At 42.1% G+C, this 25717-nt stretch overlaps 1 protein-coding gene across 2 annotated transcripts in view; it reads left to right on the top strand.

The window, feature by feature from the left end:
- Positions 1-25717, top strand: part of LOC145393489 (uncharacterized) — a 434047-nt gene that overhangs the window by 208286 nt on the left and 200044 nt on the right. For both annotated transcript variants that reach the window (XM_080267608.1, XM_080267609.1), the window contains exons 3-4: positions 11089-11133; positions 16017-16121. In XM_080267608.1, coding sequence (XP_080123734.1) covers positions 11089-11133; positions 16017-16121 — 150 coding nt within the window. The remainder of the gene's footprint in view (positions 1-11088; positions 11134-16016; positions 16122-25717) is intronic.

The following is a 25717-nucleotide window of genomic DNA, read 5'->3' as shown; positions in this document are numbered from 1 at the left end:
ATATCAGTAAACGATAGTCATATGTTATCCGTTGTTTTAACATTGTAAGTTTAGTTGCAAGACTTTTACTATATCCAGAGAAACTCAACAATGGGTGTAAGATTCACCGGTGGCAACACAGGTGACGATATTGACAACAGCTGTGCGTCTTTTACATTATATGTTTACCTAGCAGGTCAAAGTGATGGTTGAAATGAACAGACGTGCAGGTAGATATCGGTTAACCCCGGCAGACCGATGACATTTTTTATTTTATTCATGCTGTCACTAGAAATTTTTATTAACTGTGGAGGATCAGTTGTAGTGATGTAGTTCATTGAGGCCATAAATAACCTCTTGAGTCGGAGGATCATTCCGAAGAAGAGTAAAATTGACTTTAGATAGAAATAATAAAAAATGCGTATTGGGATTAAATTGTTTAAGAGAACCTCAAAAGAAAGCTACTGGATATCAAACATTTAATGATTTTTATACCTTGGCTACACAAAGGTATCTCGGTCAGAAAAGTGGACTGTGGTACGAACGATCTACTCAAGCTGAATGATACTTTGAGATAAAGTCATGGTGGGGGAGTTAATGGAGCTCTTTAAAAGTATATTCTGTTCGATATTGCATAATCCAAGTAAAATCATTTGGTGGTACAATGAAAATAAAGAGGCGAGAGTTGTAGTGAAGGGAATAGTGTAACTCTTCAGCAACTCATTGTGTACGATGGGTCTTGCTTGAGTTTAGTAGAATCGTGAGGCGGTAGCAGACGTAAATAGAAACGATGTCATCGTATTTAAGGGGTTAATTGGATGTGGGGACGTCTTTTGTTAACTTGACCTACAATATGACATCAGTTTTTTTTTTTTTTTTTTTTTTTTTTTTTTTTTCAATGACTGGGCATAGACCTGACAATTTGCTCTCATAGGCCCAGCGATCCAGTTACGTGCCACACACCTACCCATGTCGCGTGTCGGCAGTTGCTCGGTGTCTCGTGTTTACTACTGTCGTTCGGCCAGCCCTAATCAGACGATGCGCCACAACACCATCCGACGATCAATCCGAGAACGACATTTGGACGGGACTGTCTGAGGGGAAAAACTAAGTATGTCCTGATGCCAGGCTGATCTTTGGCCGGTGGGGTAGAGAGACGGGAGGTGGGTAGAGAGAGGAAGGGAGAAGAGGTGGGATGGAAGAGGAATATGAGTGCTGGAAGATAAGGAATAGAGGAGGGATAGAGAAATGCAAGTGGAGTGTGAAATTTGAAGGTTGAATTCAGAAAGAACTGGAGATGATGATGGAGAGAAGAATGGAAGAAGGATATGAGAGGTGGAAGATGAGAATTAGAAAAGGAATAGAGGAGAGCAAGAGGAATGTGAGAGTGAAGGACGGATAGAGAAAGAAGGGGTGTTGATGTTGGAAAGAAAAAATTAAGAGAACGATGAGAGATGGAAAATGGCATGTAGACGAGGGACTGAAGAATGTTTGAGAAATATGTGAGGAGGAAGGTGAGTAGAAAAGAACTGGGAGAAGATGGTGAATAGAGGAACAGCCCATGAGGAATGGAAGGTTGGTAGAGAAGGCTGTGGATTTGAACTCTGAAGAATGTAAAAAGGATACGAGACAAGGAAAATGGATGAAGAAAGGAGAGGAATGGATGATGGATAGAAAAACGCAAAGGGAATAAAGACAGTAATGACAGGTACAAAAGATAGGTCATTGGAGTAATGGATGGTTGAAATACTATGCCAAGAGATGCTTTATAAATGGATAAGGCTGTGAGGTAATGATAGATGTTGACGTGACACTAGGTTATGGAGTGACGTTTTATATTATTAGTTTTTATTATTAGTCTATATCCAGACACGTTGGTGAGTAATTGTATCACCAGGTGTCGTCGTGTTACTGCCAGCTGTCCCGCAGAATTGTAATTAATCAATATTTTAGGGAAATTTATGTTGGGGCACCCGCCATCCTCGCTTTCGATTTGGTGCTGCCTTCAGGTGACTCCACACCGAGTGACAAGAATAAGTGTTTCTTGTAACAAGAAAATGAGTCACTTCGTTGGGTATTTACCATACAACCAGATCACACCTGGTGGTCTCTTAGCTGCAGCCGAATGGGGCTGGTTAGGGTTTATTACATCCGAGGAATAGTTGAAGTTGATTGCTTACATAATGCCACTCCGGGACAAGTGAGGCAAACCACCCTCGCCTAAAATGTTGGGACTGAATAACCTAACCTAGCTCCTGATAGGCTAAAAAGAACTGAATTATAGTCAGATCCATATGATATCCGCTGCAGAACCTGCGCCTCTCCTGGGGGTGGGGGGGATGATTGCCACCAAAGTCCAACCTATTACTAGGTACGATAACAGTTCCCAGAGGTGCACTGGGGTATTACGTTTTGCATAACACCGGAAAATTTAATGTGAGAAAAGTTGTAGAAGTCACTGGATTAAGAGCTATCTCGGTTAGCCGGTTCTGCCAAGGACACATTACTTATTTGTGTTATCTTTCAAGCGATTTCATTCAATTAGGGGACGCGTTGCCAATGGGAGAAATTCGATTCAGCTTTCATTAATCTGTTTATTGCCGGAGGTCTTTCTGAATAAAATATTTTGGCGATGGCTTTAGTAAAATGAAATATAGGTCATCATAGTGAAGGGTTTAAGGGGCTGACAGTAAGGCACGGTTCTAATTGAAAGTTAGAGAGGCTATTAACTAATGGCATGAGGATTAGTTGTGATGGTGACGTATTGTTAGGCTGACAGCAAAATATGGGGTCATGGGTATGCAGGTGACAGGGGGTTATACAGGGTGGTAATATATGGTCAGTATGTCTCTGTACACTCAAAGTAGCAGCATCTTCCCAGTTCCTTGTGAAGAAAACTTACAATTGCGAAACACAACGAGAATCCTGTGTCTGCTTAAGCTTGTCTCAAATGGTTCGACTTTTCCGTCACGTATTTGTTAAACTTTATGAAGATAATTATTTCTCTGACTGTACATTCACGACCAACAGCTTCTGCTCTTCTCTAATCCTACTGACTGGAAGTAACTCACAGCCAGGGTTTCACAGCGAACGAAGACCTGTTGCTGGGAGTTCAGGGCTCCTCTGGACAGCATAGGTAACGATGTCATCGCGGACATTTCCTCGTAAAAAAATAAAAAAATAAATAAATAAATAATAATAATAATAATAAAATAGTAATAATAATAATAATAATAATACCACCTGCACGCTGAATAACAGGCCATAGTTATGTGTGAAACCTTAGCTATACGCGTTTCTTCCATCCAGGGTAGACTTACAGAAGGCCAGGAACAATAGCTGACGAGTGTACGTTATGGGAACAGTCTGAAAGTCGATATTATTATTATTGTTAAAAGTTACAGGTAGTTATTTAAAGGTTATGTGCTGTATGGGTAGGGAGTCACTGGAGGATGAGAGATCTGATTCACCCTTTCACTACGTGGTCTCTAAGCTGCATATAATCGTCTGTTTAATAGCCACTTTAAAAGAAATAAGGCTCCCTTGTATCAAACGCGGGTTAATTGAAATGGTACTTGAGTATATGACAGCTTCCTCTTCATTTCAGCATTCAGTCCTTTGTCACGCTACTGCACATTTATCATTACTGTATCCATATTGCTTTATTATAGTTTAGGAAGAGACATACTGGTTATGAAGAATTAAATGGTGATGATTTCTAGCTCCTTCCCTACAAAAAGTCTCCCCAAAACTGAGCACATCTTCAGGACACAACAAATAGTAGTTGTAGTAGTAGTAAAAGAAATAGTAGTAGTACTAGTATTAGTATATTATTAGTAGTAGTAGTAGTAATAGTAGTTGTTGTTGTTGCAACCCGAGGCTCATGCGAACGTGAACCCGGTGAACCACAGGGCAAAACTATCCTTCCGCCGTCCACCATCCTCCTTTCGGGGGTTTGGGATGGGATTCAGGGGAGTTTGCATAATCGGGCAGCTCTACCACCCATCATGTCGGTGCCATCACGTGAAGGCGTCCCCCTCAAACACCTAGAAAATAATAAACATAATAGCCGTCACCGTATTGAAAGAGTTGAAAGTATATTATCGCCTATTCGGTAATCAGAATAAAGAAACAGACGTTATCCTAGTGTAAATAGTTTTATTGAGGGCACAGGTTATGGGCTGGGAATTGGGATGTTAGCAAGTAATGGGGGTAAGGGAAGAGTAGGGATGGGGGATGAAAGGAGGTCGACGAGAGACGGGGAAGAGGAGCGTGGCGGCGTGTGTGTGTGTGTGTGAGAGAGAGAGAGAGAGAGAGAGAGAGAGAGAGAGCCAAGAGGAGCCTGGCGGTGTGAGAGAGAGGACTGGTGCCAAGTCTATATGGGGGCAGCAGCTCGAGTACGTCCCGATACCTGGCGCTGCTGGCACTCTGCTGGGTAGGCACTGGGAAGGGGCACACGGGAAGGAGGGGGAGGAAGAAGCTGGAGGAAAGGGAAGGAGGGAGGAAAAACGGGAGAGAAGGAGAGAAGGGAAAGGGGAAGGAGGAGAAGAGAAAAGAGAAAGGGGAAGGAGAAGAGTAAAGATAATGGGAGGAAAGAAAAATGGAAGAGGATGAGAGAAAATAGAAAGAGGAAGGAGAGAAAATGGGAGACGGGAGGAGGAAGAGAAGACGGGACAGGGAAGGAGAAACAAGATAGAAGAAATGGAAGGATAGAGAGAAAACGGAAGAGGGAAGGAGAAAGAAGGTAGACAAAATGGAAGGATGTAGAGAAAAGAGGAGCGGGAAGGTGAAAGAACATAGACGAAAAGGAAGGACGAGGAGAAGAGGGGAGGAGGAAAGTTGACTGAAAGAGGATGAAGAGACAAGAGAAGATGGAAGAAGGAGGGAAAGGTTTTTAGGGAATAACTGACACTTATACAGTCTTCAGTGGCCACGTTTGAGTAGAGGAGGAGGAAGACGAAGGTGGAAGAAGGGAGATGGATACGAAAACGAAAAGGGAGGAATATGAGGAAAGGCGAGGAGGAAAGGAGGAAGATAATGAGTAGGAGGGAAATCGAGCGAAAAAGAAGAATGAGAGGGAAGAGGGGAGAATAAGGAGGAGGAAGTAAAAAGAAATGTGACGTGGGGAAGAAAGAACAGAGGCAGATAAGTGAAGGAGGAAGAGGGATTAGGGGAGGATAAGGGAGAGGGAGAAGAGGAGAATGGAAAAGCGGAATAGAGAAAGAAATGGTGAGGAAGTGATGTGTAAAGAGAAGACGAAGAGAGAGAGAGAGGCGGGGAGAGAGGAAGTGGAAGCCTTATATAGGAGGGAGAGATTTGGGAGAGGCAGGTGCGGAGAAGGAAGCAGTGAACCCATTCACTATGATGACGTATTTTAATCCTATTACTGCCTTATTTTATTCATTTAGTGATACATTTCCCTTGGTGTGTGTGTGTGTGTGTGTGTGTGTGTGTGTGTGTGTGTGTAAAAAATATATATATAGATATATAATACACACACACAAACAATAATGTGTGATGCCTGGAGATAAAACGCCTTACACACACACACACACACACACACACACACAAAATAATGTGTGATGTCTGGAGATAAAACTCCTTACACACACACACACACACACACACACACACACACACACAAACACACACACACACACACTTATGTATTATACCTGTATATAAAAATACTTACACACACACTCACACACACACACACACACACACACACACACACACACACACATATATATATATATATATATATATATATATATATATATATATATATATATATATATATATATATATGTGTGTGTGTGTGTGTGTGTGTGTGTGTACGTATGTATGTATATGTGAGTTATCTCTACTGTAAATATCATACATTAGTAGTAGTAGTAGTAGTAAGCATTCACGTTACCTCTAAGTATGATACATTGTTGTCTGTCTGTCTATCTGTACATAGATCCCTTAATCCCGGAAGGGGTGGCAGCCAACGACTTGTCTCTATGCCATTGTCCTCCGTTATCAGGCTGTCTCCTCTCCAACTCACATCTTCCTTATTCGTATGACGCCTACACTCAGCTCGGGAATGAAGGTCTTAATGGCTTAAGTCCGGTGATGTACATACATTTAATTCTTGCTCGCTCATTACTGCTGATTCAGCTTTGGAGTTACGTTTCGAACTGAAGGGTCTAGTTATGGCCATCATTAACTAAGCAAATACGCCACTGGACTGAAGAAATTGACACAGGTATTCGAATCCAGGAAGGGTTCACTGGGTATTATTTTCTATTTATTTTCTATTTATTTATTGTTACCAGGGAAGCAGGTGTCCAACTCGTAACCCCATGAATCCCACTGAAGCATTGTTAAACGTTTTTCATTTCTACCATCATACTGTTTTATTCAAGGTAAGACAGAGATCTAGAAGTGAAGGGGTTAAAAAAAATGGTTGAGTCTCGTTTGGAATAAAATCGTCTGGCGGTAGCAATAATAATGTAATACGTCATCGGAGTGAAGAGGTTAACCCTTTGAATCCCAAGACGCAATTTGGATTATGCTTTTAGATGATTTTTATTCAGTTTTAGAGGAACTTGGAGCTGCCGAATTAAATAATAGCCTTTTGTTGATTTTGTTGGGTGCAAGAGATTTCCCGTGAGTTTAATAAAATCGTGTGTAGATAACAACAATGAACTCAAATCTACAGCACCGGACTGAAAAGGTGATGTGATACCTCGTTGGGATAAGGTTGCGGGTAGGAAGGAAGTAGAATATGAAGAACGACTAAGAAAGAATGAATTATGAGATTTGGAGGGATAAGGAAATGTAGTGACAATATGCAGAATGACTCAAGAAGGAATTAATATATTGAGGGTAATAAGGAGATAAGCATGAGAATATCGACAGTAACTAAATAAAAACGAGGTATGAGATTGAGGGCAATGAGGAAGTAAGCATGAACATATGCAGAAGGAGTAAGGATGAATGATGGGTAATTCCTGTGTGTGTGTGTGTGTGTGTGTGTATGTCTAAAATTAAGTGCGCGGCTGCTGGTGGGTAATACAACGACGCAGTGTGCCCTACATACAAGCTCACTGTGTATGATAGAGAGGTAACCACGGAGAACACCTGTCTCACATTATTTCCTGCCATAGTCTATAACTTTATCTATTTTCATACTTTTTTTTTTACTTTGCCTACCTTATCCTGTACACATTTAACAGCTTCACTCCGAGGATGTCATTTATACTCTGTCCTTGCTCCTGCCGACTGATTTCCTTGAACATAGGGATGCACCGAGTAGTGAAGGAGTTCATGAAGGCTCACTCTGACCTCTGCCAGTTCGGTAACTTTCTCATCAATTAAGTAAAATCGTTTGATGGCATGAATAAAACCATTGTATTGACAGGATTAATGTAGGAATGTAGAGTCCAAGATAGTACTGAATAATAATAATAATAATAATAATAATAATATGAATGTGAATATGAATATCGAATATGAATAATAATATGAATATGAACATGAATATTAATATGATTGTGAATATAAATGTCATTAACAGTGCATAATAATTCTGGAAATGATACTAACTGGTAAGTATTAAGGGAAGGAGGGTAGTTTGGTCTGCCGTATTGAGGGTGGTCATGGAGACTTCGTAGCACCTTTTTTCTTTACGTTTTATTATGCATATTTCACGTTGATATTGGTGTGTGTGTGTGTGTGTGTGTGTGTGTGTGTGTGTGTGTGTGTGTGTGTGTGTGTGTGTGTGTGTGTGTGTGTGGTATTTTATGTAGCCTAACAACACGAATGTCTCGGAAACGCCGGATAAATAAGTGTATTAATCAAAATAAGTTTCTGAGGAAGAGGTGCTGCGAAGGTTGCTGTGTCACCTTACGGCGCTATCGTTTACGTGCCTAATTATTACATTGTTTCTAGTATCGTCATTGTTTGCCACGGGAACATAATGTACAGAAGAGGGTAAACAGATATAATATACAAAATATAATGCTGAAGAAAAGATGTTAGTATGTTTCCAAAGCAACCTTCACCCCACAATACGAACCTATCACATTCAGGCTTACTTTACTACACACACACACACACACACACACACACACACACACACACACACACACACACACACACACACACACACACACACACACACACACACACAGACTACCCTTTGCTTCACTTAATGTATGGACTACGATTACTTTTTTTTTTTTTTTTTTAATTCCTGCCACTGAAGAGGTTAATGAAGGCTGGAGAACCCTTGCAGTTCGGAAAATCTCCCCCAAGCTGTGTAAAGTGAAGATAAGAATAATATGAAAAGCCACGGGGAGCGAAGTGGTTGGCCCCTTCACTGTGATGGCGACTTTTTAGCGTTATTCTTACGATATAGTCATCTTACAAGAGAATGTTAAGGTGTAATATGCAAGAGAGATTGATAAGGAAGAGCTGCACGAAACCCTCCTGTGCCACCCAGAATGCGGCTTCAGGATTGTTGACAGCGTACAGGAACTTTTGACTGAAACTGTAGTATCGCAATCTGGCTATGGGAATTGAAGGGGTTATATGGGAAATTTTATTGCGCTAAACAGTATGAAACGCACAGCAAAACAGTGTGAGAAGGAAGGTTACTCACTGATGTTCGGGAAGGAGTAAGGAATGTGGAAGGCAGGGCACAGTGCTGGCAGGGGGTTTTCGGCCGACTGTTGCTTGTGGCAGTACGTGGCACTGAACGTTGAGCGACTGAATGGAGTATCATGTTGACTGTGTGCCAGGTTAACTCCTTCAGTTCGAGGGTGTCTTGTGTTATTTTTGCTGCCGCCTGACGATTTTACTAAGGCAGACTTGGAGACCGTATGGAGAGGCCGAGTTGAATGGAGTCTTGTGTAATTCCTTGCCTGGGAGAGATTTCCAGAAAGTTAAAGATAGTCGTCAGGAGGCAGGAAGAATTAAAAATGTCATCGTAACGAATAGCTTTCCCACCTCACTCCCATGACATTGGTTAGCGCTACCTACAGACGATTTTATTTTTCGGTAAAGGAGAGGCTTTTGGAGCCGTAGGGGTTAGATGTAGCCTTCAAAACCCCTTCACTGGTAGAGATCCTTTCCAAGTTTAATGAAATTGTGTAGAATTATCAAGAATGAGCTATACTAGTAATGATGATGATAATAATAATAATAGTAGTAGTAATAATATAACAATAATAATAATAATAAAATATAAAAAGTCTTCACCGACATCAAGGAAATTTAACATTCGAGTTTCACGCACTTTAAGCTGTTCACCCGAAGAGGTATGTATAATTTTATTCTTGCATCCTCCAGACGATTTCATTCAGCATAGGAGAGACTCTTCGAAATGCAGGGGTTTGATACTGCCCTAATTACCCCTTCATTACGTGAGGCGTTGGCAGAATAAAGGCCATGTGAAAGAAACAAGAATAAACTGTGTGTGTGTGTGTGTGTGTGTGTGTGTGTGGTGTGTGTGTGTGTGTGTGTGTGTGTGTGTCTGTGTCTGTGTGAGAGAGAGAGAGAGAGAGAGAGAGAGAGTCATCTGTGCACACCCTAGATAATCAACATACGGTAGTGTGATCTGTGTATATATATATATATATATATATATATATATATATATATATATATATATATATATATATATATATTTTTGTAGCGTCTTCAGTCCGATGACGTTGTTACCTTCATGCCATCCCGGTACGATTTTATACTTCTCAGGGGAGGCGTTTTGTAGTGACGTAGGAAATGAAGGTGATATCTGACCAATCTTGTTCGAAAAATCTCCTCTAAGCTGACTAAAATCGTCTAGAGATAGCAAGAATAAACCTAAAATTTCGTCATGGGATTCTAGGGTTAATGACGTTGTGGGTGGCGGCTGAACTGCGCATTCGTCCTCACTCAGTCTTTAACCCCTGGAAACCCGATGACACCTTACATTGGTTCGATCTTGCTGCCTCCTGACGATTTGACGCAGCTAATGAGAGGCCTCTTTTGGTGAGGGGGTGACTGGAGGCTTTATCTAACCTTTCCTGTCCGCCAATTATCCCAGGGCGAAAGAAATCCTCAGGAGAAAGCGATGAGAAATACTACGTCCCGGGATGGAGGGGTTTAAAGCATGTTGAACAGTGCTACCTTGTTAGCACTGCCTGTCAGTATGAAGACCAGGGTTTAAATGCGGAAAACAACTGGCCATACTTTTCCTCTTTTAGGTACGTTTTGATTTTGCACGAAGAACAGACATGGATTTCCGCATTATCCCTGCTGTTTCAGAAATAAATCTTAAGTTACGACAGTGAATTGATGTTATGTTTCTTTGTGAATGTGAATGGACAGCCACCAACCACATGACCCCCCATTCATCCTGTAACCACACACACACCACTAAACAGTCATCGCCATTTCATTCCATGTTACTCGATAGTCTCAGTCTTATGGTATATCATTATTTAGCGTCTTAAGTTAATTATTATTTTTTGATTAAGAGGCTCAAGTGTTGATTGTGGTTTATAGTGAAGCAGGGTAGTTGTCCCTAATAACCCAGCCTTCATTTTGTTTATTTATGGTTTGCTAACAAGACTTATATCAGCTTAATTGTGTGATAACCAAAGCTTGGGCACTGTAGGAGCCAGACGGCCCAAGGTAAAGATAACAGAGATGAACTGGAAATGAAGGAGAGATGAGAAAGATGATGAAAGGACTGTGATATGTAAAGGAATGAGATAAACAGCAGTTAAGATTATGTTGAATGTTTAATTATTACAGATGTCCTTCACTGGTGAGATCAAGTTATGTACTCGTAAGTGTGATTTTACTATTTTCCATCCTGTAATTCCGTGTAATGTATTGAGGGCTAATCCAGTTAAACTGCTATATTTGGCAAAAAAATAATAGTAATAATTTCAGATTGTTCCACAGTGGTCTGTTTTGCTAACTTCTAGTTACATCTCTGAGAAATTGTGAGTGAATTAATTGATGCTTTAGCCAAAGCTTCTTATTACTTTCACTAGTCATTAAAAAAAAAAAAAAAAAAAAAAAAAGCTTACTCACGGCTTTTCTCTTGTGTTTCTTCTTTTTTAGTTTTGGAACATCCTGAACTTTTTGACGGCATTAGACGAAATGACGGTAACTATGAGCTGGTGGTCTCCCGGCTGCCCCACCCCCTCTTGTTGACTTGTGTCGCTGCGGCCACTTATTCTCACACCCTTGTTTTAATAGCTAGCGTCCCCGGTACAGCGGTTCAACCAACGCAACATTACTGACTGTCTCGGTCACACTCTTTTTCTTTGTTTCTTCATCATTTCCCGGCTTTCCTTTGTCGTCCACCATCTTTGTTCTTCCTGCCTGCCTTTGCCTGTCTTCTGTTTCTTTCTACAGTGTCATGGAATGGAGGAGAATTGCAGAAGGAAACTGACTTCATTTTCATCTTATTTTGCTTTCTTTTGCTTATACACTTAACACGTGTGCGTAAATGTTACGGTCCTCCCGGCCTGGTATGTATTATATTTGTGTTGTGTTGCGGGAGCCGCTGTGTTGGTGACGTCATAGCTCAGCCAACCGTGTACAGTCCTGGTCAGTGAAGTCAGTAAAATCATATATACTTGTGGAGTTATGAATATCATTACACTACTGGTGTTGTGAATTCCCATGGGATGCAGATTCACCAGCTGGAAACGTGGTCGGCACGATAGAATGAAGCACAGGGTTATTGATGGTGTACTAACAGACTTTGAACCTTGAACAAACCCCTGTGGCCTCATTTCCTCTTACGGATGACATGTTTTAGGCAGGTGTGTCCGCATCCATACGCTTCTGGGCGTTTCAGAGTAATGAACCAAGATTCCAGTAGCCTACGTTTAATACTTTTTTCATTATTTTAGATCTCAGTAAGTTCGACTTAGTTCAACATCGTAATAACTTTCATGAAGTAAAATCTCTTTAAATTTTGACACAATTTAATATCCCATTAACCTTTAGGACAGTTTCACATCTTATTTTTAAACAATTTCTCATTTTATTACGTTCTGTAGCAGATTAAGGCATCGTAAGGTTTTGGCGCATTTGCAGAATCGTTAACTCTTGATCTAATTTGATGAGAGTGTAAGAAAACTATTGACTATGACTGTACCTTGTGTCACCCCGCCAGACTACAGACGGTGCTGGCGTGGCGGATGTCCTGGTTGGCTGTAGCTTTTAGATATCAAACATTAATTATGGCGAAGGGAAAACAACTTTATGCACTCCTTAAAAAATGGGATAGGTCAGGTAACTGCATCTTTATTTCGTCGACGGTTTGGCTTATGAGTTGCACTTGCAGGGCCTTTTTATAATAATCCTTTTAGTACGATATTTTAAAAGTTCAGTCGTGCTGCCCCCAGACGATTGTATTCAGCTTAGGAATGGCTTTTCGTACTGAAGGGGCTCTGAACAAACTTCATTATCCCAAGTCTTACAATGATGGCTTTTTATTTGTTCAATAATATAGTTTACCATTATTGTTTTCCTACCTTCAGACAGTTTTATACTACTAAGGAAAGGCATCTCGCACATAAAGGGTAAAGCATTGATTTCGAAATAAGCTTTCGTGTTTGCAGTTAATCTGGGATAACTTCTGGTGTGTTTTCCCTTCGTCGTCACGTACCTCCACCACTAACATTCTCAAAATAATTCTCAAAATAAGAGTAGCGTTTAGTCGGTGTGGAAAGTAATGTGTTTTCCGTGAGACCTCGATCGGTATGGTACACCTTTGTTTTGTGGTGTAATGGTTGTGGATATACATTATGGGGATTCCCTTGTGGCTTGTTTAGTCAACAAAAATGTATCGAGATTCCTGCCGAGCTTTACATTTTACAACGCAAGAATAGTTGTAAATATTGTATAGCAGTTCGTATTTCACTACCAGCATTTTATATTCTGTAATGTCTTTCAAAACAGTAACGTCCAGTAATGTGGCATCAGCATGAGACAGTTACTCAGAAATTCCCGATATCAGAACATATAAAGAAATTTTTATAAGGTCCAAAATTGTGGAATATACGTGAACTCGATACTTGTTTTTATACTTGACGTATAAAATTAACGCTGATGGATGTGTTAGTTTATATTTCACGAGCAGTAGGAGGGCGTAGGTGTATCTCAGTGATCTGTTCTGGAACACTCGCGATGCATTGAGAGCCAAGTTTCCCTCTTGATTTGGTGTTTTTTTATATGTTCCTTCGTCACACGGCTTCAGGGTGTCTAGTAGGTTTGCCAGCCCATGCCAGGCGTGTGCAAGGCGGCCGCTAGAATACGCCACGTGTTAACAGTACACTTATTTAGGATCGTGGAAAGGGAGATTAACCATTGGACTACCATTTTTGTAAACGAGATAGCTATATAAAAATACTGTGACAATACACGTGGTGCACTTGCCATAGCAGGGAACGTGGGTGAGTCTCGGTGGCTGCAGGAATAACGCTGATGTCCGCAGCTGGTTCACGCCTTAAATATTTGAGAGAGTGGCCAAGTGTGTGTGTGTGTGTGTGTGTGTGTGTGTGTGTGTGTGTGTGTGTGTGTGTGTGTGTGTGTGTGTGTGTGTGTGTGTGTGAGAGAGAGAGAGAGGGAGAGAGAGACTATTGTAATTCAAGGTTGGTGTCTGCAAGTTCCAAGCTATTTACGTGGTTGTATGAGGGTAGTAGTTCGGTGCCGGTAGCCTTGGGGCAGTATTCTCGTAGGCTTAGAAAGCTCACTAACACGTCTTCGTTGGTTAGGTGTCTTGCATATTGGTCTTCACTAATCTCTGTTGTATTATTTATATCTTAGTAATATAAGTTGTACGTATGGTTGCAATAACCTGTAAGAAGATAGACAAATGCAAGATATAGAAGTAAATTAGTTAGGTCGAGAGGCGGGGAAGCCACCCTAACTGGCGAAAATACTGACCTGATCTCGTTGGTCTCTGTATTTCAATGGTCTCATGCCCCCATTGATCACCCACATGTCTGCTTTTCTTGAGTGTAAACCTTTATGATATACTCGTATATGGGTCATGATGTTTACAGTTGTTCGGATTTGGTCCGGTTAGCTTTAGATTGACGAATTGAAGAAAAAAGATACACGTAGGTGGTATTGCCTGTCAGGTGAGACCGGGATTTGGAAGGCTTGAATTAGTTTGTGGCCACTGTCAAAACATATACTGTTTGATAATTAGTTTACCTGTGTGTTTTAGTTTTGTTTTTACAGCTTTCCTCACTGTCTTGTATCAGAGTTAGGACTGAGGTTATGATGATGATGATGATGATGATGATGATTTTGGTTAACCATACGGCAAGTTAGATGAGGTTTTTGACGGTTTTGGCATTATTTTATAAGTTAGGTGATTAGGGTATTGATTGGTTTTATTGTCTCTCAGCTCAGGGCTTAGGCTTAACACTCCGTTCCCTGAGGCCCAGCAGTCCTCCTACGTATCGTACCTCCATAGGTTAACACTTCGGCGCTGACACTCACCGTCCATATTGAATACATGCAAGGGCTGTCTTATACATGACTGGTGTATTGATTTTAAAACATGTCGGCAAGTTTTTTGGAGCTCTAAAGTCTGCTTTAGTGAAATTCAAATCCTTTAAACTGTTCCCTGCTCAGCCGCAATTCGAACCCGCCCCCACTGGCACAGTTTTGATTAAGATAAGTTTGTTTTGAGACATGTTAGGTAGTCGCAGGAATATACTTTCGTTTATATTAAACATTGGTGAGTGTACTTAGTTATTTAAATATTATGAATAATACTGAACTTTTTTTTTTTTTAATTAGTCTTGATGCTGCCAGACGGGCATTGTGCAGCGTGGAAGATCCCCTATGTACGAAAGGTTTGGGAAAGCTGTATCTTACCCATCTAATTCGAGAAGTCTATCCAGAGCCGGATAAATGTCCCAGAACAAGAATATTTTAACTGTTTAAAAAATTAAGTGATGTGGTATTACATAATACCTGTTCTGATGTTTCCAGAATACGCATACGGCACGAATTTTTCTTTCATTTGCCTGCTGAAATTCTAACCATCCCTGTCGTGTGTGCTGTATTTTGTGTCCCTGTTATTAACAAACTTCTTATATAATTCAACGATTTAGTGACATGTTACTGTGAATGTTCTGAGTCCTTCCACTCACTGCAATGACGTCTGCTTTTTTTTTTTTTAATTCTTTGTTCATGTCAAAAAGATTTACAAAGTTTTGAAGAATCTCCTCGCAGTGAAGGGGTTAATGAAGGCTATACGACACCTATCCTGTTTGTTTACATGGTAGGTCTGTAAGAGTAATTATATCGTTGAGAGATAAGAGGAGAATGTAAAAGGCGTCATTGTAGTGGAAGTGGTAAAAGTGTGCATTATGAGGGTGTGTTCTAGTCACTTCGCGTGCCTGTGTGGCAGCCTGTGTATAATTAGGTGTGTGGATGTTTCTGTATGTATTTCACCACACCTCTTTAACTGTGGTGTCAGTGTCTGTATGTGTGTGTCTGTGTGTAACTTGGTGTGTGCATCTTGGTTTATGCTTTACACTTTTACTGTCAAGGACTTCAGATGAACACACACTAATAAAGCTGTGTTGACGTCATATATCAGTCAAGAAAATGTGTTGGTTGAATTGGTGTAGCGCCTTGCCTTTATTTTCAGTTAATCCCAGATCATGTGCGACCACTGGAACCTATAACATATTCACGAGAAAGTATTTTTTTTAATGGAGTTCACATTTCCGATATTGTATATCTTAATTAAGCTGATATTCAGTATCGAATGATGCTGCATTATTATACCTGTCTTTTACGTATAAAAAAAAATGCTATATTAGGAATACAGACCTACAGTACTGAATTTCTGTATTAACACCCCATCATTAGTACCTTAGTAATTATTTCATTATGCTCTAATATATGTTCATATTTTGTGTCTTTTTGCTCTAGTAATATACATTTATTTTCCTCCCACGTCATCCAATCCCTATTTTCTCTGTATTAATTTCTTTGCCGCCCCCCAGGAGGGTCTGCAGTCCTCGGCCACGCCCACCTCCCCACCCTCGCCCCACGCCCAGATAGACACCACTTCCACCACACCTGCCTCCACAGTTGATGCCAAAGCTCTGGTGAGTACCCTGCAGCATTAGTAGTAGTAGTAGTAGTGGTAGTAGTACTTTCACCTTGACTTGGCCCAGAGTTTTAACCTTTTCCAGTTTACTTCACATTGCTTAACTGCAGATTTATATAATGGTACAAGAGTACATTCCATCCATATCGTTTCTTCGTGACCAGCATCATTTTCTCGTGTTAGTGTTAATGTGTTGTAAAAATTGGTCCTTCAAGACGGAAAGAGGGCAACTGCAGGCCAAACTCAGTAAAAGAGTTTAGTATTAGTGGCGTTTGTATATAATCAGCTGTTTTTTAGTATGGCAAAACTTGGGTGAGTAGCTTTATTATTATTATTATTATTATTATTATTATTATTATTATTGTTATTATTATTATTATTATTATTATTATCATCATCATCATCATCATCATCATCATCATCATCATCATCATCATCATCATCATCATTTTCATTATTGTTGTTGGTGTTGTTCGTATTATATTTTTTAATTAATATTATTTTGTCCTGTGATAAATGAACCAATATGCAGAATTAGGAATGAAAAGTGATTAAGACAAAAAAAAAATGACATACAATCCAAGTAGAATATTACGAAGATTCCAAAATTTTTGGGCCATAATCTTAGAGGCGTTGGATATTTCGTAACACCATCCTTCTAAGCGATTTGTTCTGCACATTACACCTCTGTATACTTGTGAATGCTATTGATGCAAACCATGTCGATACTGTGCGATACAAATGGCATACAAGAAAGTTATAGTTTAATGTGTTAAATAAAATCGCTAAAACAAAGGTACTGCGAAGCCTACATTGCCGCTTAAAATACGGCCATTGGTCTTAACAACATGATGATGATGATGATGATGATATGATTGATGAGGATGATGATGATTCGTGTTGTGTCCAGTTTCATTCAGCGTAGAGGAGACTTTTCTGACTTAAGGGATTAGACAACCCCTCCTTCCTGCCATGGGGATCAATGAAACTGAGTAAAACCCCGTGGGAGTAGTGAACTTAAAAATGAAAGTAAGCCATCATTGAAGGCATTAAGCAGTATTCACATGTCTTATTGGGTGATCACATTCACTAGGATGACGCAGTTTATTACAGTATATGCTTGTTATTATTGTGGTAGTGGTCCCAGGCTCATGTGTAACGTAAACCCAGTGGACTGCAGGCATGATTTGTCCTTTTGCAGTCAACCATCCTTTTGTGGGGGATAGGGAAGTGCTTGAGGGACGTTTCTATAACCAGGCAGTTGAGCCGCCTGGTTATATTGGTGCACGACATGAAGGCGCCCCTCTCCAGCCCCATCTTTGCTCATGCTGGATGATTTTATTCAGCCCAAGTTAGTTTTCTGGTAATAGAGAGATTAATAAAGGTGGTTTCTAAGTCCCTCACTACGGTTTGCTTCTCCTAAGCCGAATAACATCGACTGGTGGCAGCAAGCGTGAAACAAATGCACATCGTCGTAGCTAAGATTATATAAGAAGGAAGAGTTTATATATTTATATGTACTGCATATTTATGTGGGGAGAAAGAGAGTCTGTAGTATGAAAGTGCTTGAGTTCGACCTCAGGATGGGGCAGGGAATAATTTGAAGATCGACTTACATTAATACAGACCTTAATAATTTTCCACGAGACCCACCGACGTGCACTTTAAACACCCTCGTTAATACCAATGCGTCAGTTCTCAATAAGACAGCCATAGTATTAGCGCGGAAGTGGTGATATGTGGAGGTAAATGGGGGAGAACTGCTGGGTCATGGGGAACGGCCTATCAAATCTGTGCTCAGGGTCGGGCACGTAAAGCTAAATAAGTAAGCAAATAAATAAATAAATAAGTGCAGGTTCCTTCATCACCTCAACAGTCAGTTACTACTATCCACCTCCACCACATTTGCCTCAGTTCCTCCACCGCCACCTCCACCATCTGTTGTGAGGTGGAGCGTGGGAAAATAGCGATGGGTGGGTTGGTCTCTTTGATGTTAAAACCAGGACACTATAGCCCCCACCCCACCCACACTCCCATCCCCCGCCTCCACCCTCCACATTATTTATGCACCACCCCGCCCTCTGCCACCTCGCCTCGCCCCACCTTGTCTTGCCCTTCCCTGCCTTGCCTCACCCTACGCTTTCTCAGCTTACCCCACCCCACCCTCTCACCCAACCGTACCCCATCCTGTCTAAACCTACCGTCGTCTCCCTGCCAGGCCCAGCATGTCTTAGCTTGTCTTACCCTACTCTCTCTGAGCTTGCCTCACCCCACCCTGTTTCACCCTACCTCACCCTACCCTGTTTTGGTCTACCTAAAACCATCCCATCTCACCGTATCTTACCCCATCCTGCCTCACCCTGGCTCACCCTACCTCAGTCCATCATATCTCACCCTGCCTCACCCTACCACATCCACCCTGCCTCATCCTACCTAACCCCACCCTACCTCACCTTACCCCACCCCACCGTTCCTCACCTTACCTTACCGTACTCTCTCTCAACTAATCTCACAGCATCCAACTTGCCTTACCTTGCTTTAGCCCCCATCACACTCTCATACCCTGCCATACACAACCTTGCATCTACTTGTCTCACACCTGTCCTGTTTCACTTAATTTTATTCCTAGTTTTTTCATCCACCATCATACCTTGCCTTATACCTCCCCACCGTAGCCTGCCCACTGTACATTATCTCACCTGATCTTTTGCAGTTTTACCTTATCCTGCCTAAGCCTATTTTGCAATGTCACGCCCTGCCTGACACCATCTTGCCTCACCCCTACTCTAACTCCACCCTGTTTACCTTATCCAGCTTAAACCTTCTTCGCAGTATCGCGCCCAGCTTAAGCCTGTTTTGCATCACCAATGCCTGAGCCTCCTGTACGGTATCACGCCTCTCCTTACACTTTCGCACCCAGCCTCACTATACATGACCTGTACTTCATCCTTCAAACAGGAATTGCGAACCTTGTATTTCATTGTTGTTAACGTCAGACTGTGCTATTCGGTTCAGGGTAACCCACAGCATCGTAAAGATTAAAAAAAAAAAAAATCCCTAAAGGATTGACTGAGAAACTGAGAGCCGTGTTATACGCCAGCTGGTACCAAAAGATTTTATTCATCCGAAAAGTAACACGAGGTGTGTAGCATGTAGTATAAGAGGACTGTTGGACCTCAGGGAACGAACTGGTCTGCATCTGAACTCTGTAATGCTAAAAATAAATCCTAGGCAATTATTCCTGTTCAGTGGTTCGTGTCTCTTGATATAATCTTTAACCAGATATTAAAAATGTTTTACTTCTGACCCCTTCACTACCAGCGGTCTCTCTTCTTAAGCTGAATATAATTGACTGACGGCGGCAATAATACATTTAATATTTGTCTTTATACTTAAGGAGTTAACCACTCCCTACGATGACGTGTTTGTCATTTTTTCTTGCTAAGTAAGGACACTGATATTCAGCCTAAAGGAGACTTTTCAAACTGGAAATAATCATCATTAATACTTTTGACATCGAATATCTCCTAAACGACACCAAATTGTCTGTTCGGCACCAAGAATAAAATTATTATTACGTCCGTGGGCTGAAGAGGTGAAGAAAAATAAGGCTTGGAGTACTACAGATTTCGCACGGTTTCGTGGTTCCAGTTCAGTGGTGCGTGTCCTGTGATGTCATATATTTCATTATTATTAAATTTACCTAATGCCCGCCCTCTTCGCTACACGGGGTCTGTACCATAAGTTAAGTATAATCGTCTTGCAGTGAAAATATAAAACAGAAAATGAAACTAACCTACGAAGTCACAGAGATGTGCTACACTTCCATGGTTCTGTCAAGGAAAACATGTGCGTATTGGGCGGAGCCGAGTGTTTCAGAGGTCCATCCATTCAGCGTGAATGCTGAATGGATGGACCGGTATGACCCTTCTCACCATTGATGCATCTCATACTTCTTTGTTTTCCTTTTCGTATTGCTAGATTCTACCCACCTCTTTTACGAGTATTTGTAGGAAATAGAGTTGGGTTGATGATGATGATGATGATTAGTACCATTCAACCTCATCCCGTTCTACCGTGCCACGTCCTTCCTCTCTTCCTGCCTAGAGACAACCTCTTCCTTTCCCCTCTCCTCCCGTCCCCTCCGTCACCCTCCCACGCCTTCCTTTTGGCTGGCAAGTGATAGAGCGAGGTATGAAGGGGGCCGAGTGGGGTGGGATGATCTAAGGAGGCTTGACATAGAGGTGGAAAGGGATTGGGGCTGGATGGGATGCAGTTAGAATCAGTGGGATGGAGGTGTAGAGATAGTGTTTGGTAAGGGTGGAGATAGATCGGTGGGGTGGATGGGATGGACTAGGGAAGGCTTGGGATAGGGGTGGGGAGATGAGTTTGGTAGGGGTGTGAATAGAGCCGGTGGGATGGGTTAGGGAAGGCTCGGGTTAGGGGTGGGGAGAGGGTGAGTTTTGTGGGGATGGGGATAGAGGCGGTGGGGTGGACCAGGGAAGGCTTCGGTTAGGGGTGGGGAGAGGGTGAGTTTTGTGGGGATGGGATAGAGGCGGTGGGATGGACTAGGGAAGGCTTGGGTTAGGGATAGGGAGAGGGTGAGTTTGGTTGGGGTGGGGATAGAGCTAGTGGAATGGGCTAGGGAAGACTCGGGTTAGGGGTGGGGTTAGAGCCGGTGGGGTGGTTGGGCTAGGGAAAATTCGAGTTAGGGGTGGGGAGAGGATGAGTTTGGTAGGGGTGGCGATACAGCCGGTGGGGAAGGGGGAGGGGTGACTAGAGAGAGAGTAGACATTACTTTGAGAAGGACTGGCAAGGACAGAGGCGAGGGTAGGAAGATAGAGTATACTCGTATTAATATCACATCTAGGATGTCATGGAGTACAGTTCTAGCAGACACTTAGTTATTTAATTATAGTATAATTGTCATTCCATCTGTCAGTCCATCTATCTGTTTATCTTTATAGTATATATATAGATAGATAGATCATCTCCTCAGTGGTTTGAATGTCCACTGCAGGACCGGCCTATCCCGACCGAAGTGGGAACGATACAGCCAATGTATCTCTACCAAGTGGCTTAGGTTGTCTAGTAGAGATTGTATGTAGGGTGAGAAGTGCTTGTAAGTGTAATTGTAGTGTTGGAGTGGCTTTGGATTTGTGTTTGTCTGTGAACCAAGTGTAATCGGCCCGCGCAAGCCGACTGGGTGCAAGCATACTTTATAGTATGCGACACTGGTTCAACCACAACACCCCTTGTGTCCGCCAATGCAGTACGTGGCCTTTAGTGTACGAAAACGCACACTTTACCACTGTACCACAGAGGCTCCATATATATATATATATATATATATATATATATATATGTATGTGTGTGTGTGTGTGTGTGTGTGTGTGTGTGTGTGTGTGTGTTTCATAACTGTTTACAAGTTTTCTTTCTGTAGTTATTAAAAATAATACCAGTAACGAAGTTTATGTGAAATGAACAGTGCCTGCAGCATTGAAATTAGAAAAAAAAAATGTCTTTTTTAATGGATGAATGTGTTGAGAGGTGGGAGCTGTGCCTGGATATTGGCTTGGTTGGGTCAAGCTATCTGAGAGAGAGAGAGAGAGAGAATTTTCCTATCAGTTACATGAAGCCTGGTCACATGTGCTTCAGTGCCGGTATAGATTTAACACATCTCCTCCCCTCCCCCTGACCCCCACCCGTGACCTCTGACCCCTCCCCCCAGTTCTCAGTGCTTTAGCCTGCCTTGTGGTTGAGTGGTCTTTAGTGTATTCGTTCGTTTTTTATGAGAGAGAGAGAGAGAGAGAGAGAGAGCTAAGTGGCAGTAACAGTAAGCGGCGGTGTGAAAGTGAGAGTAACGGAAAGGAAGAGGTGAGAGTGAATAAAGATAGTCTGGAAATGAGTAATGCTGAGAGAAGAGTGTGAGTGGCGACATGAAATTAAGAGTGAGTGAAACGTGATGCGAGGGTGAGAGTGCATGAACAGCGTGAGAGAGAGCCGAGAGTGACGATGACAGAATGAGAGTGAGTGCTGTTAAGAGTGGGAAATAAAGAGATATATGAGAGTGACTATGCGAAGATAGGTGAGTGAAAATCAACTTACCATTAAATAAGGGACAAAGGGTGCGAAAAGGGAGAGGCGTGATAGTGAAAAATGATGTGGGAGTGAGGGTGCATTAAATAAGAGAGAGGGAGAGAGAGAGAGAGAGAGAGAGTTATCATGAGGTGTAGGAGAGTGAGTGAGTAAGCGGTGAGGAACAGTGCTGGTAGTTGTGGCTAGGCTCAGAGGCATCATTCACACTTAAACGCACGCAACTCATACACACGCACACGCACGCAACGTATACGCCAGGTGACCACTTCTGCATTTATCGGGTATCTTCAGTTAACATGTGATTTACTCTGAGATGCTTAATTACTCGTGTTCATATGATTTAACCAGATATTGCAAAGTTTATAGCAGCAGCTGGGTGATGAAGTGTGTGTGTGTGTGTGTGTGTGTGTGTGTGTTGCGAGTGGTAATGAACTGGAGTGATATTTCAACCTCACACACACACACACACACACACACACACACACACACACACACACACACACACACACACACACACGTACGTACGTACGTACGTTCCCCTCGACCTTCACTCCCTTCAGCCCCTGTCCTCTCCCCTCCGCCCTGGGTCTTCCCCTCGTCAAGCCTTTACTCCTCAGTCGTTTCCTCCCCCTGTCCTCCTCTCCCCATTTCCCATCCTCGTCTTCCCATTTGTTTCATTCACCTCCCTCCTCCTTCCTTCCTTCTCGGCTCCCCTTTGTCCCTCCTCTCCCTTTCTTTCCCCTCCTTCTCCCTTCCCCTTCGTCCTTCCTTTTTCCCTTCCTTCTCCCCCTTTCTTCGTCCCTTCTTTCTCCCTTTTCTTTTTGCTTTTCTCCTCACAAAATATCACCTGTACTCATTCACCTTCTCCGTTCTCTTTCCTTCCCCCCTCCTTTTCCTCCTGCCGCGGTCCTCTCCTCTCCTTCTCCGCCTCTTTCCTCTCCTCCTGTCTTCGTCTGTCCATCCGTCCAGTGTCCTCTCCCATGCCTCCTTTCTTTTCGGCAAAGCCATCCCTCCCTTTCCTCCTTCGCTCTAAACTCCTCTCCTCTCATCTCCCACCATCCGTGGCTCCATTCTTTCTCTCATACCAGGGTTTCTTTCTTCTCTTACCTTATTTCATCATTCCTGGCTTTTTTCTTACTCATCTTCCCCTCCATTCCTCTCCTTATCTCCCTTCCATTCGTCTCAGTATCTTCCCTTCGTTCGTCTCCCATTATCTCTTCCCTTCCTCATGTTTTTCTTACCCCTGCCCTTCCATTAACACTCCCCTTCCTCTCCTATCTCCCCTTCACTCTCCTTGTCCTTCCCCGTGTCCCATTCCTTCCCTGACCTCCTTTCTTGCGTCTTCCCTTTCTTCGCCACTCATTCCTCACTTTCCTTGTCTGACCTTCCTTAATTTCTTCCTTTCCTCCTTCCATTCTTCATCCTTCCCCTCTCCCTGGCTTAACACTTTTCCTTCCTTTCCGTCTTTCTCCCCTTCCTTCACTACCTTCCGTAGTTTTCCTCCCTTTCTCTCCATTCTTTGTCGCCCTTTCCTTCTTTGAGCCATCTTAATCTCCCCTTCCTTCCTTTTCTCTCTCCCTCTCTCATCTTCCTTTCCCCTCTCTCTCTTGTGATATCCAACCTTCCATCCCCATTCTTGTTTTCATTTTCTTCCTTTTTTCTTGCCATTTCCCCCTTCCTTCCCTACGTCCCTTTTTTTCCCTACTTTTCCTTTCCTTTTCCACCCCTCTTTCCTTCCTTCCCTACCTTTCCTCACCTTCGATTCCTCTTTTCGTTTCTCACCTTCTTGCACTTCCCCTGTTCCCCCATTCTTCCCTCCTTGCCCTTCTCTTCCTCTGTTCTCACCTTGTCCTTCCCCTCTTCCCCCTCTCACCTCCCTCTTTTTATATTTACCCTCACTTCATCCCTTGCTTACCTTCCCATCTTCCTTTGTTTATTTTCCCTTCGTGCTTTACTTTTTATCCTCCTGTTAGACAATCCTTCCTCAGCCCCTGTTTTCGTCATCCCAGTGCCTTTTCCCCGTTCTTTTCTCTCCACCTCTTTCTCACCTTCTTCGTCCCCTTTTCCTATTTTATCAACTCTCTTTGTCCTCTTCACATTCTTTCCACTGTGCTCTTCACCCCCTTCATTTGACCAGGTAATGCAGTCTGTAACGTCTTTTCTTTCACTCGCTGTTTTCATCTTACTTATTTGCTCCAACTCTTTGCACCGCACCTCTACTATTCTACACTCCCTTCCTTGCGACCCTAATACCGTTCTGCATTTTTTTATTAGGTTATTCTATATTTTTGTCTTCTCCTATGTTCTTCATCCTCCCGTAGTATCTTATAGTGACACTACAAGAATGTTTATTCCACCTTCTCAGTTTTGTATTGTTTCTCATAGTCGTCGTCGTCGTCGTGTGTGTGTGTGTGTGTGTGTGTGTGTGTGTGTGTGTGTGTGTGTGTGTGTCGAAAAAATATATTATATAGAGTGGCTTATTTTACAGGTAGATTACAGTACGCGGAAATCTACTGTTGGCGACTTCTATAAGTTTTCCATTCTTCCGTACCGTTTTCTGTGGTCGTATTTCACCCCTGTTTGAGAAAATTGAATTCAACGGTAACTTAGACAGACGCCAAGTACGCCTGGCAGAGTCATGTGTTGTGCAAGAAGGATTTAACAGTTTCACGAAGGAATTTAACAGTTTCACGAAGCTTTAGTTAGTGGTCTTCGAGCATATTTATTGATAATCATATATTTTTGAAAACTCCACAGTTGTAAGTAAAATCCATATGAAGTTGAGTTCCTGCAGGTAATTCTGAGATGAATTAACACAGTTTGCGTTTTTTAAAAGTTAACATAGTAAATTCTCCTTGTTTTAGGCAGAATAAAGTACCAAGTGTGCCCATGTGTAAGTAGCAAGTTTTTCACTAATTTTCACCGCTCTTAACAGGTCACTAAGATTAACAGCGAGTGTGAAATAAAGGTGGTGATTATCTTTTGTGTTCGCATCATTGCAGCTGCTGAGTTGTGCCTGAGAAACAGTCGAGGCAGTAAAAAATGAGTGAAAATGCTGCATCAGGAAGAAATGGTGGTAATGATGCCAGTGCAGGAGATGCCAGTGGGTCGTTTTCTTGTTGACTTGGGAGGTTTCGCAACACTTCTTCATGAGCAATTTAATTAATTTAAAATCTGAAGCGATAATATGTAGAATTCAACAAAGATTACTCAGTGCAGTCAAAAGCTAAGGAAATCAGGAAAGGTGGTGACAAAGAAATCCAGCGTAGACTTCATACCAACGTAAATACGGCTCAGTGTCTAAATGGCGTCAGGGCTTTTTTTTTTTTTTTTTTTTTTTTAACACTTCCCGTTTTACTGTACATTCACTTCCTTACACATCTCGGACATCTGGGTAGTGTGTGTGTGTGTGTGTGTGTGTGTGTGATGGTATCAACGTGTCAGCCTTCCCATGAATTTTATATTGATGCAAAGGAAAGAAGTAGGAAATCACAA

Source organism: Coenobita brevimanus, chromosome 24 (assembly GCF_032717465.1).
Source record: "Coenobita brevimanus isolate Jiangsu-jjx chromosome 24, ASM3271746v2, whole genome shotgun sequence".
Classification (NCBI taxonomy): domain Eukaryota; kingdom Metazoa; phylum Arthropoda; class Malacostraca; order Decapoda; family Coenobitidae; genus Coenobita; species Coenobita brevimanus.
This window is presented reverse-complemented; position numbering and strand designations above follow the sequence as displayed.